Source organism: Leucoraja erinacea, chromosome 1 (assembly GCF_028641065.1).
Source record: "Leucoraja erinacea ecotype New England chromosome 1, Leri_hhj_1, whole genome shotgun sequence".
NCBI classification, from domain to species: Eukaryota; Metazoa; Chordata; class Chondrichthyes; order Rajiformes; family Rajidae; genus Leucoraja; species Leucoraja erinaceus.
Genome location: NC_073377.1, coordinates 116017336 through 116037189, shown reverse-complemented (window position 1 = coordinate 116037189; position 19854 = coordinate 116017336). Strand labels below are relative to the sequence as shown.

Sequence of the window (19854 nt, the reverse complement as noted above, 5' to 3'; positions counted from 1 at the left end):
GCTGGAAGAACTTAGCGGGTCGATCAGCATCTGTGGGGAGAGGAAATGTCAAGGTTTTGTGACAAAACGCTGCATCAAGATTTTGTCCCCTCCCCACCCCCCCAGTTGCTGCATGACCCACCAAGTTCCTCCAGCAGATTCTCTGTTGCTTCCACCTGAAAATGTGTTATTTAAGCAAATGCTCTGGTGTTGATCTGTGATACACCACCAATAATGTTTCACTTCTATTTAAGGCTATTCCATATAATGACAACTTCTCAATAACTTTATTTTGTGACCAGCTATTCCCTCAAGAATACCCTGAGAAAGTATGACAGTTCACAATGTAAATGACGTTCCCTGAAAGGATTTACGGAGGAATGAATGCCAGTGTTTGTGTTGTGCTGAAAATATCTGCAGATGTTAGGAACAGGCAGACGCCATGCAAGTGATTGCAATTGTGAATAGGAAGTGTGGAATTCTTGCTGATCAGTGGGAGGTCACGGGTATGTGTGCCAGAAGTAGGCAATAAGATTTCAAAGTGAAGAGGGTATCAAATTAAGTGCGGTAGAGAAATAGTGTACCGTGTAATGAAACACAGTAGGATGTGGGAGAGAAACATTATTAAATACCTTTCAGTTATAATAAACACATTTTGAAAGGAAATGCTTTTGATTTATTTTTGGATGCCTCATTGTCTTTAAAGCATTTGGCTGGTGAGTTTCCTATTTCATTCTCTTAAAATAGGTATGACTTTTAATAAATCAATTTTTAGCCGACACAGTAGCGCAGCGTAGACATGCGTTCGTTCCTGACAACGGGTACTGTCTGAATGGTTTGTAAGTTCTCCCTATGTCCGCATGAGTTTTTTCTGGGTGCTCTGGTTTCCTCCCGCATTCCATAGACGTGCAGGTATGCTGGTTAATTGGCTTCTGTAAATTGTCCCTAGTGTGTAGGATAGAGCTAGTGTACGAGTGATCGTTGGTCAGCACGGACTCGGTCAGCCAAAGGACCGTTTCCATGCTGTGTCTTTAAACTAATCTAGGCTCCCCAGTAAACTGTTGAAGCTCCAGATTAGAAGCTTAAAATTAATAATTTAGTATGTGAGAAGAAAAACAATAAACGCGCGCAGAAAATTGGTTAGTTAATATTAAAATGTTCATTGGGCAAGTCTCTTTTCTAGTGCTTGAGTTTGTTATTTTATCTGAGCTGCAATACTATTAATTTCCATATAAATGAGATTGTTTGTGAGAAATTGTACATTACATCTATCTTCTGTGGAACTGTACAGACCCACCCCGATTTAGGCATTAGGTGACTTACTTAAACAAGCACTTTCTTAACCAAGTCCGTACTTAGCAATTCTGTACTAATGCCAACAAGGCTGTTTTTAATTTCTACAAAACTGTACAATCACTCGTTTACATTGGAAAAAAGCCGGCTACGGCATCTGTTCTTACCCAGAAGACTGCTGCAGAAAGGGCCCTGAATGCACCTGGAAGCTGCTGATCTCAGTGAGTTATTTCAGGCACGATTTGGGGATGGCAATGGCGATTCCGATTTACGTAAAATCTGACGCACATAAGAGTTCATGCAATGTAAGTCGGTGAGTGCCGGTACTATGACAGTCAGGAAGAAAAGTTGCAGGAAACATCTCTGGGAGATGAACAATAGAAATGGAAGGAGATGAGTAGATATCTGGATAGAACAGGGTTGAAATAATATTGAAGTCTAGACTAGTTTGGCATGGAATTATAATAGGACCACAGTGAGACTCTCGACCTCCCATTGAGCAATATTAATATTGTTCTCTCATTTTAAAAGATAATCTTTGCATGAAAATAATATAACTCTAATAGCACAATATACTGTGTAGGACTGCGGGCTGCCTTGAGGAGCAGCAGCTGTGCTTCTGCTTCACAACCCAGTTTCAATCTTCGCCTCTAGTTTTAGTTTAGTTTAGAGATATAGCGCGGAAACAGGCCCTTTGGCCCACTGAGTCCTTGCCGACCTGTGATCTCCATACACTAGCAATATCCTACACACTAGGGACAATTCAAAATGTTTACCAAAGCCAATTAGCCTACAAATTAGTACATCTTTGGAGTGATGGAGGAAACCGGAGCACCTGGGGAAAACCCACGTGGTCATGGGGAGAATGTATAAACTCCGTACAGACAGCAACCGTAGTCAGGATCGAACCCGGGTCTCAACACTGCACCACCGTACCATCCCAGCTTTCTTTGTGGATTTGCACATTCTCCCTGTGGCTGTGTCGGCTTCCCCTGGAAATAAGTAGGGGAATGGGAAGAATTTATTGCTCTGTGAGCTGCCATAAACTCAGTGGGCCAAATGTCCTCCTCCTATACTATGAATTGTTGGTAATAATTCTATTAATGAGTGGGCAGCTGAATATATTTCCGTTTTACCACAACATGCAATGGACCCCAAGAAGGGTTCCATCTCGAAACGTCGCCTATCTTTGATCTCTAGGGTTGCTGCCTGACCCGCTGTGTACTCCAGCATTTTGTGTCACATAATCTGCTTTCTGTCGATCATAACACAAGTGTGATTCATGGTTCAGTGAAGGTGCACTTGCTTCTGAATGAAAAGAGAAACGATTCAAACCCTGTGTCAAGGGCTTGAATATGCCGATCCAATACTGAGAGAGTGCTGCAGTATTGGAGATGCCACCTTCACCTGATGGAATAATCTGAGGCATTATCTGCATGTTAAGGTGGGTTTAGAATATTTAAATTGGCTGAAAGGTCATGGGCTTTTCACAGATTTCATGGTCAATATTGATCCTTAAACATAAATGCAGGAAGATAGGAGTAGGCTATTCAACCCTTTGTGCCTGCTCCACCATTCAATATCCTTGTATATAATACTATATTATAATATATATGAGCCTTTATCCCGCCCTCTGGCTTTACATTTCACTCCTATCCTTATCTGAAACCCTTTGTCTCATTTTTATCTCTAGCTTTGTCACTTACTCCACCCAACTGCCAACACAACCCCCCACCCTCCTTCATGTGTATCCAACTATTACTTGCCAGACTTTGTCCCACCCCCACTACTCTTTTCCACATTTCTTCCCTCTAAAAAAATCAGTCTGAAGAAGGGTCCCAACCCGGACCATCGCTTATCCGTTCCCTCCAGCGATGTTGCCTGTCCAGCTTAGTCCCTTCACACACTTTGTGTTTTGCCTACCATTGAATACATTCTTCATCCCTAAACCTTATTCTATTTCTCCAACCATTACCCCTTGATGCCTTTGGCGTTAGAAATCTATATGTCACCTTTTCTGAGTGAAGCAATTTCTCCTCTTATCAATGCTAAATATCTTGCCTCATATCCTGAAAAAATCATCCCTTGCTCTAGATACCCCAGTCAGGGGATACTTTTCCTCGCATCCAGTCTGTCGAATCCTGTCACAATGTTGTACATTTTAATAAAATAGAATTTCAGTGAGATTCAATACAAAACATTACAAACCCCTCCTTAAACATCTGTTTTTTATATTCTCATGCAGACCTTGATAAACCAAATTGACTGCTTCATTTCTTAAATACAACAGTGATTACACTTCAAAAGCATTTTATTAAATGTGATCGCTTCAAGCCAGTCTCTGCCTGTTAAAGGCACTATATACTGTAAATGTGTGTTTTTTCTAATCCATACAACTTATTAATCGATGCTTGTTGACATCATGAATTATATTCCAGCCTGCATTTCCTAGGTTAGACTCTACGTTATTCATTAAGAATTCTTGATTTAGGAGCTCAATTATTCTTTGGCTTGTTCATATGGTGGCACTATGCCAGAGTGAATTTTTAATTGCCACAAGGTCAATGAAATGTCTGTGCGTGAGTATACATTCAATATGTAACATTGATTCATCACTTCCTTAATCTACATGGATGCATGCAATCACGCTGGTTTAGAGAAGATTGATTGAATTTTGTGAATATTCTTTGTCTGATTATGGAGTCCCAGGGAAAATCCAACTGAGTGAATAAAGTTATCATCTTCAGAAAGAATAGGGAAATGCAAATTACTAGTCATAGAGTCATAGACATGGAGTCATTGTCATAGGGGTAAGTATAGGGAAATGCAGAATACCCTTCTATCCATTTTATAAGTTTGTGAGCAGAATGTTTGATGTGTTAATAATAATTGGAAATCTACAGCTTGGATTCTCTCTCTTGTTTCCTTCCCTCCCTCTCTCTTGCTGCCCTTGATTAAGAGATCTATTACTATTAGCAAGAGATGTGCCTTTGTATGATTTGCAGCTTTTAAAGTGGCTGATTAATCCCTGGTGTCCAGTGCTTCAAACGGCCGTTGCGTGAAAGACTCATCAAAACTTTTTAGATGCCTGCTGTGTTCTGCGTAGATGCATGTGTTGCTAATAATTCCTCATTTTTTCCAGGGAATTTACCTCTGGGCAGTCTGTGTTTTCTAACAAAGAACTGTATCAGTGAAACTCTAGAAGTCATTCGATGTTTGACATTTCATTGCTCCCTTACTTTGCTCTGTCCAGATGCACATGTTAATAATTTTTCTTTCCAGAAATTGGCTGTGGTGCATGCATGTGCATCTGAATATGCACATACTGTTAGAAATTATACTAAAATCCTGATCTCTGGTGCTGTCTGTGTGGAGTTTGCATTGTCTCCCCAAGTCTGCATGGACTTCCTTCTGGACATCTGCTTTTGTTTCCATGCGTCAATGACCTGCTGATAGGCTAAGTAGTAAATTACCTGTAGTGTAGGTAAGTGGATAATGGATCAAAGGCGATTTGGTGGGCATGTGAGAAAGACCAAGCGGCAGAGCTACAGGAAATAAGGAAAGGGGTACTGGAATTGATGAGTTGCATTCTGGAAGTCAGCATAGCCCAAAGGGTTAACTGCCATCCTTTTGTATTGTAACAAATAAGTAAATTGCTTTCTTTCTTTACGCTCGCAGCACCAGACTCAATCCTGAACTTGGGTTCTGTCTGTGTGAAGTTTGCATGTTCTCCCTGTGATCATGGGTTAGAGATTTTCAGGAGTTAGTGGGGATGTTGCATTTCTTCAGGATGCTTTGCACACTCCCTTGCATCTTTTCCATTGCCAACTTTGTGATCTCAGTGCTTGCCATAGAGACTCTGGTAGACACAAAATGCTGGCGTAACTCAGCGGGACAGGCAGCATCTCTGCAGAGAAGGAATGGGTGACGTTTCAGGTCGGAAAGATCTCGACCCGAAACGTCACCCATTCCTTCTCTCTAGAGATGCTGTCTGTCCTGCTGAGTTACTCCAGTATTTTGTGTCTATCTTCGGTTTAAACCAGCGTCTGCAGTTCCTTTCTATACATTGAGACTCTGCTGTCAGGCGACATATCAGTAACGGAAAGTGGCTGGGAACATTCATTGCACTGAGGTTAAAAAAAATGGAGCAAGTTCTCAGCAAATCAGGTAGCATCCGTGGAGAGTGAAATGAGCTAATAACTTCATAATTTCTGAACTGAGGGTCATCAATGACAGAAGACAGTACGATGGAACTGTTCTCATCCAAGATTATCAAAACACTATTTAAAAATTAGTTCCAATCATAGTCAAACAGTTTGGAAACAGGCCCTTTGGCCGAACTTACCCACACTGACCAACATGCCCCATCTGCACTAGTCCCACCTGCCTGCTTTTGACCCATATACCTCTAAACCTATCCAATCCATGCACCTGTCTAAATGTTTCTTAACCATTGCGATTGTACCTGACTCAACTACCACCTCGGACAGCTTGTTCCATACACCCATCACTCTTTGTGTAAAAGGTTACCCCTTAGGTTCCCCTTAAATCTCCCGCTTCACCTTAAACCGATGTCTTCTGATTCTTGATCTCCCCATCTGTGGGTAAAAGACTGCATTTATCCAATCTATTCCTCACATGATTTTGCACATGCATGATGTTATCACAACTTATGATGTATTTGGCAAGTGCTATCATGTATTATCCATCAGCAAGTGTTTTTATCTGGGAGGCCAGTTAAAGTTAACAACATTAGATGTCTGGAATTCTAACTTAAACAAGGAAATTAGAATTTCTGGAATTCTAACTTAAGCAAGGACGACCCGAAATGTTACTTAACCCACTGAATTCTTCCAGCATTTTGTGTTTTGCTCAAGATTTCAAAATCTGCAGTCCTGTCTCGAAGATAAATTTCTATCCTGAACCCGCTGGTTTCCAGGATATAGACAAAACCTGCTATGAATACTCTGCATCTGGGGAGAGCTAATGTATGAAGTGATCCTTGATCGGTTTAATTCCCCGCTCCACAGATTCTCCTCACCTGAATCTCCCCAGCATTTTCTATTTTTATTTTGGTTTCCTGGCATTTGCAGTTTTTTTGTTTTGGCATTCAAGATGGTTTTCTGGACAGTGTTGCTGATGCTAACCTTTTATTTCCATGTTTATTTAATTATGTGGATTTAGGTTCTCAGCAGCTATGCTGGATTGAGAGTCGGGGCTTCTGGGTACCAGTCCAACAGTTTAATCACAACCTGCGGTAGGGATTACAGCACTTAGAAGCAAAAGATTATTCTAGAAAAAAAATTCTAAAGATGAAGGCAAAAATAGTTAAATGTCCGAAAGTAGAAAAGAGGAATAAATAGATATTTTGTGAGGTTGAGAAGCTGTGGCTGGTTGGTGTGCCATCAAGGCTGGGCTGTAGCTTTTCTGCAATCTATTGTTAGACAGGACAAAGTGTAATATTCATGCTTAATGTCATTGTGAATTGGGAAGAAGATGTACAAAGGCTTCCGGGCACGGATGTAGACAGGTAAGTGAGTGGACAAAGACATGACGGATGGAATATAATGTGGAGAAATATGAGGTTTCCCTGCTTAAGAATGGGGACAGAGAGTATAACAAAGTTTCACCAGGTTGAGCCCTGATATATGTGTGTGTCTAATGTAGATAGATTAAACAGACTGGGCCTCCGTGGTGTTTGGATGAGGGGAAAGGTGAGCTCATTTATGTTGATACAAAGTTCCTGCAGGGATTTATGTGGTAAAAGCAAGGATTATGTACTCTTTCAGTCTGAAGAAGGGTCCCAGCGCAAAATGTTGACGTTTCATATGCCTCTCTACAGATGCTGCCCGACCCACTGAGTTACTCCAGCGATTTGTATCCTTTTGTGTAAACCAACATCTGCAGTTCCTTGCTCTCCTCTCTTTACTTTTGATATGATTTTGTTTTTGTACTAAGTTTAGGCTGTGATCAAGAAGGGTAATCTTTACCTTACCCACCTGCCAGGAAACCGATGAGATCAGACTGACCTTCTACTCAGCATCTTTGTTGAACATGGGAGAAAAAATAAAAACAGAAAAATACGTGCAGGATTAGGTAATTCGGCCCTTCGAGTCAGCACCGCCATTCAATATGATCATGGCTGTTCATCAAAATTAGTACTTCGTACCTGCTTTTTCCCCATATCCCTTGATTCCTTTAGCCCTAAGAGCTAAATCTAACTCTCCCTTGAAAACATCCAGTGAATTGCTCCCCACTGCCTTCTGTGACAGAGAATTCCACAAATTCACAACTCTGGGTGAAGAAGCTTTTCCTCATCTCAGTCTTAAATGGCCTACCCCTTATTCTCAAATTGATGTTAGGTGTAAGGGGGAGGAGGCAGAGGGGGGAGGTTAGTTTAAAATGGAATTAATCTGATCTTCTAAACATTTGCAGCTGCACTTTGCAAGCTACTGATCCTACCCTAAATCAGTAGACATACAACTCTTGAAGTGAACATAGATAAGAGAACATGGATGATCTATGTCAAAGGTAACATAAGATCAAAGATCAAAGACATAGAATAGTAAGATTAAACGAGAACTTACCAGTTTGAAGTTTGATCTGTATTTTATGAGGAGTTACGATGAGGGATTACGTGAAGAACCCGCTCAGCACGCATGCGCGGCATACTTCAAAGCAGCGGTGTGGAATCACAGAGAGACACAGTTATTGAAGTAAACATAGTAAAGACAAGGAGACATCAGTTTATGAATTTGACCCATATTATTGAGGGTGGGAGCGGAGGGCACGTAATCCCTCATCGTAACTCCTCATAAAATACAGATCAAACTTCAAACTGGTAAGTTCTCGTTTAATCTTACTATTTTACTTCGGAGTCACATGAGTGATTCCGTGAAGATTTCAAAGCTCTGTGATTTCAAACCGTGTAACAGTTATTACTACATCACTGCCGAAGTCTTTGAGGGAGGAAGTGTGTTATCGTAATCAACCAATGAATCTGTTTGTAGAAAAACACAATGGCATTTTTTAACAATAACAACAAATAAATTAAATTGCTCCCCTGGGCTTAAATTAAATATTTGCAGTCCGTAAAATCTTTCCTGCAAATAAAACAGGTTTTGCCAACGGCTTATTATAAAATTTCAGAACGGTCTTTCCCCCAACCATCCTGCTGTAGCCAGGATGTGGTCTATAGGCACGTCCATTCTTTTAGCCGTCGACGTTGATGCTGCCCTGGTGGAATAAAATTTGTACATGTTAGTGTTTATCCCAGCAGTTTTTAGCACCTGCTTGAGCCATCTCGCAATGGTTTGGCTCGTCACCCGACCATAAGGTTTTTTTTGACTGACCTACAAGGCTTTTCATCTCCCTCGAATATTTTGGTTGTGTCTATGTAGGATAGTAGGTGGGTCATGGCACGTAACCGTGGTTCTGGCGGGTAAACCCGGAATTCCACGGCTGGATTAGGTGTTCCTGGTCTGCTCTGTTTGATCAGTCCCTGGATAACGACAGAGATCTGGTCTGGAGCTGTGAGCATGCTGTCCAGTTGCAATAGGTGTAGTGACTGGACCCTCTGTGCAGATACAAGTGCCATCAAGATGAGTGTTTTGAGCATAGATTGTTCCAGGTTGAGGGATCTGGCTGGTGGCCATCCTCTGAGGTATGTCAGGACCACACTGACATCCCATGTATGGGTGTACCTTGGTCTAGGGGGTTAGAGTTGTAAATACCCTTCATTAGTTTGACCACCAGTGGGTGGGACCCCATGGCCTGTTGTCCTGGAGCTGGTTTTAAATAGGCAGGCAGGGTACGTCTAGCTGTGTTGATGGCTCTGTAGCTGAGTCATTCATCATGATGAAGGTTCGCCAGGAATTCCAGTACGTTGGTAACTGTAGCGGTTGAGTAGGTGGTCCCTGTATCCAAGCAGTACTTCTCCCATTTCTTGATGCTGGACAAGTGCTGTTTTTTAGTGGATGTTCGGAGGGATGCTGACATGGTGCGACGGTTTGTTCTGATAATCCCAGTCCCAGAAGTGGTCTGTGCAGAATCTGCAACCCAGGAGTTTGATTTTTTTCATGGCACGGGTGGCTTGTGCCCGACACTGTGTGTTAATAACTCTGGGTCACTGGGGAATACCATCGGAGTTTCAACAACCATGTCATGGAGTTTTGGGAACCATTGCTGCGTAGGCCAGTCGGGTACTATCAAAATACCTGAAGCAGAGTCCATTTGTATTGTGCGTAGTCCCCGACTGATGAGGCAGAAGGGAGGGAATGCATAGAAGAAGAATTTCCCCAATTCAGCGCGAACGCATCTACCGCTGCTGCCTCAGGGTCTTGTTCCCAAGCGACATACATAAGTACCTGGTGATTTAGCCTTGATGCAAATAAATCAATATCTGGCATGCCATATTGCTTGATAACTTTTGCAAATTTTTTGGGGTTTAACATCTATTGGATGTTGTCATTAAATTTACGTGACCTGGTGTCTGCCACTGTATTTAGCTTACCTGGCAGGTAAGTTACTGATAGCCAAATATGTCTTTCGACACACCATTGCCAAATTGTGTTGACCAATTTGTCGCATGATACCGATTTTATGCCGCCCATATGGTTAATAGTATAATCTATTTGTAACCGTACATGCAAGTGATACATATTTGTGCATATGCTTTTAACCCATAAAAGTCACCCAACATCTGTAGATAATTAATGCCCAGTGTAAGTGGTAACGATGACTATGGGTTAGTCCATCTACTACTTGTTAGTGATGATAATAGGTTGAAATTATGAAACTATGCCAAACGTTTTTTGCCCACCACTGTAGTTATGATATTGCTTCAGTGGGTAACTTCATGACATGATCATAATGACCTGCATGTCGTTTTGGTGCCTGTGCGTTTGCTCTTTGTACGTTTTGACAGCGCAAAGGTCCGAATTGTGTAGCCGGAAATGCTGCTACCATTTTCCCTGCTACCAATTACTCTGTTACTTGTCGAATAGTTGGGAGTACGTGAACCATTTTGTCTCTTGGCAATGTTACAGTCACGTAGACTGAATTAATTGTGAAGCCCAAGTAGTCCATGATTGTGGATGGCTTCAACTTAGATTTATCTGGATGTAAGACAATCCCAGGGTTTTGAATAACTGTTTGGTAGCTGATACAGCTAACATAGTCAATTCCATGGTCTTGCCTATTTTTTTAAGATATTATCAAGATATGCCATGACAATATGTTTTTGTCTTGTGAAAATTGCCAGAGCTGGTTTTAGTATCTTGGTGAATAATCTTGGGCTGATGTGAACCCATTGGGTAACGCTTTAAACTGCTATAGCTGCCCCATCCCGGTAAATTTCAGGTACCTGCGATGATCCTTGTGAATGGTACTAAATAGTAAACATCTTTAAGATCAATGCTTGCCATGAAGTATCCTTTGGAAATTAGTTGTTTGGCAGTAACAACCGTTTCCATTTTGAAATGTATATACAGGTACTTAACAAACATATTTAGTGAAAAGTCAATGATGATGCGACATCCACCATCTTTTTGGGTTTATTGACAAATATTTGATACGAATTCCAAGGGTTCATGTTTCCCATGATACCCTTTGTAAATAGTCTCACTTGTCCCTCTCGTTTCTTTAACGGAGGGAAAATACCCTCTGGGGTGAATGTTGAACTGGTGGCAATTTTTCTAGTATGAATTGTATTTTGTATCCACTAAAGCCATTGAGTATATACTGATCACTCGTGATAGACTCCCGTGCTTCTTAAAACAGGTGTAATCTCCCCCCTGTTAGTATTAAGCCCCTATTTTCTATACGTTGGTAGGAACCAGACCCACCTACCTCCATGGTTATGGGTATTCTTCTGTTTCCTGCCAGTCCAACGAGTCTTGCACGTTGTCTGACGTGGCGGTGATGTTGGGGGGTGGCGCATTTTCCATGGGGCCTGCTCTGGGCCCTGGCCTGAAAGGCTTACGGGATTGGCATGCAGGCCCCGAGCTTTCACCAGTACCATGAGGTAGACCCTCCTGGTGGACGCGTTAGAGGTACTGCTGACTGGTTTACGTGTGGTGCTCATTCCAGACCCTGCCCTCTTGCGCCGATATTTTGGACACTTCGTCCAGTTTTTTAGGCTTGGTTTGGTAACTTAGCCAGACAGCAGGATCTGTGGTTGTGAGGTCGGCGTTCTTACAGTCCTGTAAATATTTTTGAGTTGAGGGCAGGTTTTATAACTTCCTGAGAAGTTGCGGAGCACTGCGAAAAGTAGGGTCAGGTGTTTTGCCATACTACCCTGACCCTCTGGAAAGTGCATGTGAAAATGATAACCGACGTCAGGGATATCAAATTCATTTTAAGATATTTGGGTTTTTAAAAGCGATGCTCAATGTACCCCCCAATAACGGTGGGCACTTTGAGCAAATGCAATTTAGGGGAGGCGTGATGAAATCCAACACCTCATGACTACCTGTCTTGGAGTGGTTTTTTGAAAAGAACAGGTAGTAAGCTGGCCGTCAGTTGAGACTGAAAAGCCATCTCGCTAGTGGTGGAGCCACATAGCGGTCACACCCAGCAGCTCTTCCTGATCCTGTACCTCAAGCATACTCCCGATCTTGTTCAGCCAGTGACCCCTCTTCTTGACCAGCCCAGCTCTGGTTCCCATCAATCCCTCGACAAGGGAGATGACCAGTGTTGTTAGGCACTGGAGTGGGAGTGTTAGCTCCCTTGGCGGACTTGCCCCTGCTCCTGAGGCAAGTCTCGCTGGAGTTTTTAGCTCCTTGGAGAAATAGACATTCTTGTTTCTTGTTTGAAGTGCTGATCCCATCTTCCGTGTCTGTCTCCAGCCTGAGGTTGGTCCTGACCTTGCTGTTAGAGGCTGTCTGCCGTTTTCGGGCGGCATTTTGCGGTTCTCGGGCGGTGAGTCTCCTTGTCGGGAGTCTGCAGGGGTGCCGGCCGGTTTTTAAATTTCCCTCCAGTTTGCTGCTATTGGTCAGACAGCTGTTTAGCGGACTGGGCATCAGCGCAGCACCCGTGTCTGTGGACCGCAGCGTGTGCGGTCCCGTTGCCGCCTCTCCCCCCTCCACTGTCGGCTCCTCCCTGGAGTCGAACGGGGGCCGCTTCCCTCTGCTGCTTTGCTCCCCCTGGAGCAAAAACAAACGCAAAGACTGACTTTACTCTGAAGGTAAGTACTTACCTAACGTTCCTTTCCTTCAGGCTTGTAGCGGGAGAGCTTGACTACCGCCTGCCGCTGTTGCACTGCTGGCATTAATGCCGCGCATGCGTGCTGAGTGGGTTCTTCACGGAATCACTCACGTGACTCCGAAGTAAAATTAGGCCAATCAGCCCATTGAGTGTGCTCCACCGTTTGATCAATGCTGATCGATTTTCCCCTCTCCACCCCATTCTCCATCCTTCTCCCTGTAACCTTTGCCACTCTTACCAATTAAGAACCTGTGGATCTCCACTTTATATATGCCCAATGTCTTGGCCTCTGCCATATTTGGTAATGAATTACACAGATTCATCATTCTCTGGTTAAAGAAATTCCTCCTTATCTCCATTATAAAGGTACATGCTTTTATTCTGAGTGTACCCACTGGAATCCACTACTGGAAACATCCTCTCCACATCCACTCTATCTAGACTTTAGCTATTCTGTAAGTTTCAATGCGATTTCCCCTCATCCTTCTAAACTCCATCGAGTACAGACATCGAACGCTGCTCATACCTTAACCCAATCATCCTTGGGATCATTCTCATAAACCTCCTCTGGAGCGTTTCCAACGCCAGCACATCCTTCCTCGGATATGGGGCCCAAAACTGTTCACACAATCCTTGCATATTCAGCTAACTTCTGAAACAGAATACATTACATAGACTGTGGAAGTCCTAGAAAGAAGGTTGCACAACAAACTTATGAAGTAGACAGGATAGGGGGCTGTCCCACTTGGGTGACCCAATTGGCGAGTTTAGAAGACTTTGAAAAGATGACATGTTGAAGACCTCCTTTGACTATGCTGAAGACCTCCTTTGACCTCCTTGACTACGTTGAAGAACAGCTTCGACTAGCTACGACTAACTTCGGGAAAATTGAACACCGAATATTGGAGAGTGAAGACTACCTCGTTCAATCGCCTTCGACCTCCCTTCGCCTATGATAAGACTATCTACGACTACTTTCGACTACCTTCGACTACCTTCGATTACCTACGACTAACATGCCAACCTACTATGACCTACTACGACTAAACCTAAGAGTAAAAACAATATCGATTTTTTTCCATGGCGACCTTTTTTTAACATACTTAAGACCACTCTCGAGCATGAAGGAGCATGAAGGAGAGTTAATACGACCTCGTGTCAACCATGCTGCAAGTATGAGTCGAGGGCAAACTTGCCGGAACTCGCGGATTAGGTCGCACAAGTGGGACAGTCCCTTAAGATTGCTAATTGGAAATCTTTTCTGTAAATTTTTTAAGTCCAGTTCTCCTTGCTGATAAGTTAATCATGTACTTATACTCCATCTATTGGCAATAGTGTGTAACTGCATCTGTTGCATTGGCAATATAAAAATAAACCAATGCTAATAAACAAATTGTAATCCGTGGTAATGAACTAATGACAAAGTTAGGATCCCATTCGGATGTATAAAAATCTGTGTTTTTTGTATTTTGTAAGACCCTGTAATGTTCTGAGAAAGCAGTTTGCAAGGTGTCCTTGCTTCTCTTGAGACTTTCTTGATGCCTTCTGTCGACTTATGTTGGTGTTTGCTTTCATATTAGTCATTTCCATATGATAGTAAAGGAAGCCGCTTTTTAAACCCATTAAGTAAAGAACAATCCCTTTCCATGATTCGTTTTCCCTGTAACCTATTCCCCCACATTGCCATCACCTAATTTACACTCAAGTATAAAATTAACTTACCAGCATGCATGTTTTTGAGATGTGGGGTGAATTACACTGCTGTAATTTCTACATTGTGAAACCAAAATGTATAGAAATGGCCTTTATTAAAATCTGACAATGTGCACTTTAACCACAGGTGATTTTATTCTAATACAAATATCAAATTGTGCAGTACAAAGGCAAATAAATAAATGATGGGTCTTTGTGCCAAACATTGTGGAGGGCACTGTATATCCACAATTTGCATGGGACTGAATAAGGAATGTAGGAAGTTGTGCAGGAAGTAACTGCTGATGCTGGTTTATACAAAAGATAGACACAAAATGCTGGAGTAACTCAGCAGATCAGGCAGCATTTCTGGAGAAAGGAAAAAACGTGATGTTTTGGTCCGAACCCTTGTTCAGACTCTTAGTAAACAGGTTAGTAAGTTAGCAATTGACACTAAAATAGCTAATCTTGGAGGTAGTGAAGATCATCACAAATTGCAGCAGGATCTTTATCAGCTGGGGTAAGTGGTCCGAGGATTGACAAATGGAGTTTAATTCAGCTGTGTTATGGGAAGTCAAACCAGAGTAGGACATTTGCAGTGAATGGTAGGGCCCTAAGGAGCATAGTAGCACAGACGACCTGGGAGTACAAGTACATAATTCCCTGAAAATAGCATTGGAGGTGGACAGGAGATTAAAAAGAACGTATAGCATGTTCGGGCTGTACTTGGGCTATTGGGTTCAGTTTTGGTGACCCTGCTATGAGAAAAATGCCATTAAGGTGGACAGAAAGCAAACATACTTTTTTTCACGGTTGGGGAATCAAGAACCCGGGGACATAGGTTTAAGGTGCACCTGCACGAGTTAGCCCAGCTGTTGGCGGTTGTGCAATAGCAAGCAGAAGCAGAAGGTGAGATTTAATTATTAAGATTTAGTAATAACTTGAGGGCCAACTTTTTCACTCAGTGGATGGCGGGTATATGGAATGTCCTGCCAGAGGAAATAATTGTGACAGGCACCGTAACAATATTTAAAGATATTTGGACAGGTAGATGGATTTGAAAGGTTTAGAGGAATACAGGCCAGTTGTGGGTAAATGTGCGAGGGGACATCTTGGATGAATTAGGCAAAGGCTTGTTTCCATGCTACTGTATATGACTTGATTCTATGACTCTACTCTTTGTTGTTTTCACCCCTCCCCATTATCTTACCATTCCCGTTGTCAATGTTACCTGATTGTGCATGCAGTCCAGCCTCTACCTCAGCGTTTCCATGTCTTTATGTCACTTTCCTCCAATAAGCCACTCCTTAAAACATGATACAAAGTGTTGGAGTAACGCAACAAGTCAGGCAACATCTTTGGAGGATGCTGCCTGGCCCGCTGGGTTACTTCAGCACTTTGTGTCTTTTCTTGTAAATCAGCATCTACAGTTCCTTGTGTTCTTCTTAAAACTTACCGTTTCAACACTGTTGTAAATCGTCAATGCTAATATCTTACATTTTTATCAATTGCGTTGATAACTGGCATGTTTTGAAGGTACTGAATAAATACAAGTTGTCATTGTTGGTTAAAATTGCAGAAGAACATTTTATAAATGAAATGGGTTCTGACATTTATGATTGTCAGATTTGCATTTTATTTTATCAATGTGCTCATTCTTCTGTTGCTCAAGATAAAAGATAAAAATGATACTGTAGATTTTGTAATGGCTTATGAAGTTCGTAATTTTGATGATTCATTGTTTAGCTTTACTCAGTACAAGAACAGCACTGCTGATTATTCAGACTGATTAATTCATTTTAAGTGAACTTTTTCATTTTAAGTCATGAATATTTTCTTATGGAATCATTAGAAGCAAGAATTTTGATTGTGGCTATGGGGAAATCTGTTTTGCATTTTCCCCATTTACACTGAATTTCTAATTTCTTATCTGGGATGTGCTTATTTTTCAAAAATAAGAGGGCTCTCATAATGGAGAATTGAGCGTTTCTCCACTCCATTCACCCATATGTGAGATTGAGTATCCCAGGACCAGGTAGTGGCAATATACAGAAGCTCCAAAGAGCAAGGGAACATTTGTAATGTTGCCTTGTGATGCTGCCATTTCCAGCACTCTGCACATCTGAAACACATTAGACACTAAACTTCATTCAAACTTTGGGAAAATCATGTTGTTGGTCAAACTAGAGATGAGCAAAGACTATCAAATCTTCAAGGAGGTTACAGTATGTGCAGCCACAGAGAGAGCCGATCATTAATCAATTGGATCCAGTTTCAAACCAAAATACGGGGATGACAAGGAAGAACATAGATTAATGAGTGCCATGTTGTGTTACCAGATAATGCCATAACATATTAACAGCATTACAAAATGTTGTGTATGTATACTGTCAGTATATGGCATGTATAATCTTTGCTTGCAGAAATGCATGGAGAACACTTATTTACTGTAACATCCATCAGATATGTTACTGATATGAAGAGATTACACAATAAATCTGGAAGGGACACAAGTTCTAGAGTAACTCATCAGGTCAGACGGTATATCTGTAGAACATGGATAGGTGACATTTCAGGTCGGACTCCTTTTTTAGACTATCACTTCAGAGATATAGGAGCGACGCAATGGCGCAGCGGTAGAGTTGCTGCCTTACCGTGCCAGAGACCCGTGTTCAATCCTGATTATGTGTGCTGTCAGTACGGAGTTTTTACGTTCTCCCTGTGACCCCAGTGCTCCGGTTTCCTCCCACACTCCAAAGACGTACAGGTTTGAAGGTTAATCGGCTTCGGTAAAAATTGTGAATTTTCCCTAAGGTGTAGTAGAATAGTGCTAGTGTACAGAGAGATCACAGGTCGGCGCAGACTCAGTGGGCCGAAGGGCCTGTTTCTGCGCTGTATCTTGAAAGTCTAATGTCTAAAGTAAATATCACTTAGTTTAACAGGTTACACACAATCTACACCTCAACACCAGCCATTGAGCCAGTGGATCAACTTTTACACTTGCACCAAACTGCAACTTGTCATATGACTATCACTCACCCTGACATTCTGACACCCTGACCCTAATGTGGTCATTTGGCTTCTACTTGATTGTATCACTACTACCTGATTCAACCACCACAGTGGGTTTCAATTTCTCTCCAACTTCCGTGCGAAGATATTGTTTCTATAGTTTATTATTTGTTTATTTGATGACTGTGTTATATGTTTGCTATCTTGTTCTGGATTCACCAGCAATGTGAAACAATTTTGAACATCCATCCTATCAGTTTCTTACATAATTTAATGGCTTGATTTTTACCTGACTTCAACATCTGCTTAATAACTGCTTAACATCTGCTAAATAAAGTATCTTGAAGGAAATTAATTGTATTTCTTTAATAATTTGACATAATCTAAACTTTTAAATTAATTAAAACACAAAGTGCTCGAGTAACTCAGCAGTTCAGGCAGCATTTCTGGAGGAATTGGATAGGTGATGTTTCGAGTCAGGACCCTTCTTCAGATTTGAGTTGAAGTCTAACTCTAGTCTGAAGAAGGGTCCTGACCTAAAACATCGCCTATCCTTGTCCTCCAGAGCTGCTCCCTGACCAGCTGAATTACACCAGCATTTTATGTTTTACTCCAGCATTTGCCGATCCATGCATCTCCATAGAACTTAAATTGTTATTTTAACTAATGGTAAATTTATAAATCTATCTAATGTTTGGAGAGAAAATGCCATTCTTTCAAATGAAATAATATTCAATTATTTTCAAAATTTCTTTCAGTCTTGGAAGGGTTCTGCAAATAGCCTTTGAAGTGCTGGAAGGACTGGAATACATGAACAGACATGGAATAGTTCATCGAGCACTTGCACCGCACAATATTCTTCTGAATTGTGAGGTAAGTCAAGGATAATGTTTCTCTTGGGCAAGTGGCTGAAGGGTTAATGGGGGACCACTTTTGGATCAGTCATCATAGTTTTATTAGGTTTTAACTGGTTAACCATACAGGCGACCCCCTGGCGACATGTCGTGGGTGACAGCCTGCATGGTCGTGAGAGGTCTCCTTGTCACTCAAATAGTCATAGATACATAGAAAATAGGTGCAGGAGTAGGCCATTCGGCCCTTCGAGCCTGCACCAGCATTCAATATAATCATGGCTGATCATCCAATTCAGTATCCCGTACCTGCATTCTCTCCATACCCCCTGATCCCTTTAGCTACAAGGGCCACGTCTAACTCCCTCTTAAATATAGCCAATGCACTGGCCTCAACTACCTTCTGTGGCAGAGAGTTCCAGAGGTTCACCACTCTCTGTGTGAAAAATGTTTTTCTCATCTCGGTCTCAAAGGATTTCCCCTCTATCCTTAAGCTGTGACCCCTTGTCCTGGACTTCCCCAACATCGGGAACAATCTTCCTGCATCTAGCCTGTCCAACTCCTTAAGAATTTTGTAAGTTTCTATAAGATCCCCCCCGTAATCTCCTAAATGCTAGCGAGTACAAGCCGAGTCTATCCAGTCTTTCTTCATATGAAAGTCCTGACATCCCAGGAATCAGTCTGGTGAACCTTCTCTGCACTCCCTCTACGGCAATAATGTCCTTCCTCAGATTTGGAGACCAAAACTGTACGCAATACTCCAGGTGTGGTCTCACCCAGACCCCGTACAACTGCAGTAGAACCTCCCTGCTCCTATACTCAAATCCTTTTGCTATGAATGCTAACATACCATTCGCTTTCTTCACTGCATGCTGCACCTGCATGCCTACTTTCAATGACTGGTGTACCATGACACCCAGGTCTCGTTGCATCTCCCCTTTCCCTAATCGGCCACCATTTAGATAATAGTCTGCTTTCTTGTTTTTGCCACCAACGTGGATAACCTCACATTTATCCACATTACACTGCATCTGCCATACATTTGCCCACTCACCCAGCCTATCCAAGTCACCCTGCAGCCTCCTAGCATCCTCCTCACAGCTAACACTGCCCCCCAGCTTCGTGTCATCCGCAAACTTGGAGATGTTGCATTCAATTCCCTCGTCCAAATCATTAATATATATTTTAAATAGCTGGGGTCCCAGCACTGAGCCTTGCGGTAACCCACTAGTTCACTGCCTGCCATTGTGAAAAGGACCCGTTTACTCCTACTCTTTGCTTCCTGTTTACCAGCCAGTTCTCTATCCACATCAATACTGAACCCCCAATACTGTGTGCTTTAAGTTTGTATACTAATCTCTTATGTGGGACCTTTTCGAAAGCCTTCTGAAAGTCCAGATATAACACATCCACTGGTTCTCCCCTATCCACTCTACTAGTTACATCCTCGAATAATTCTATAAGATTCGTCAGACATGATTTACCTTTCGTAAATCCATGCTGACTTTGTCCAATGATTTCACCACTTTCCAAATGTGCTGCTATCCCATCTTTAATAACTGACTCTAGTAGTTTCCCCACTACCGATGTTAGACTAACTGGTCTGTAATTCCCCGTTTTCTCTCTCCCTTTTTAAAAAGTGGGGTTACATTAGCTACCCTCCAATCCTCAGGAACTACTCCAGAATCTAAAGAGTTTGAAAAATTATCACTAATGCATCCACTATTTCTGGAGCTACTTCCTTAAGTACTCTGGGATGCAGCCTATCTGGCCCTGGGGATTTATCGGCCTTTAATCCATTCAATTTACCCAACACCACTCC

At 42.1% G+C, this 19854-nt stretch overlaps 2 protein-coding genes across 2 annotated transcripts in view; one reads left to right on the top strand and one right to left on the bottom strand.

Moving 5' to 3' along the window:
- Positions 1-19854, top strand: part of tbck (TBC1 domain containing kinase) — a 275407-nt gene that overhangs the window by 34833 nt on the left and 220720 nt on the right. The window contains exon 4 of the mRNA XM_055641803.1: positions 17940-18054. Within this exon, the coding sequence (XP_055497778.1) occupies positions 17940-18054 (115 nt within the window). The remainder of the gene's footprint in view (positions 1-17939; positions 18055-19854) is intronic.
- Positions 1-19854, bottom strand: part of aimp1a (aminoacyl tRNA synthetase complex interacting multifunctional protein 1a) — a 212963-nt gene that overhangs the window by 88062 nt on the left and 105047 nt on the right. The gene's annotated exons all lie outside the window — the stretch shown is intronic.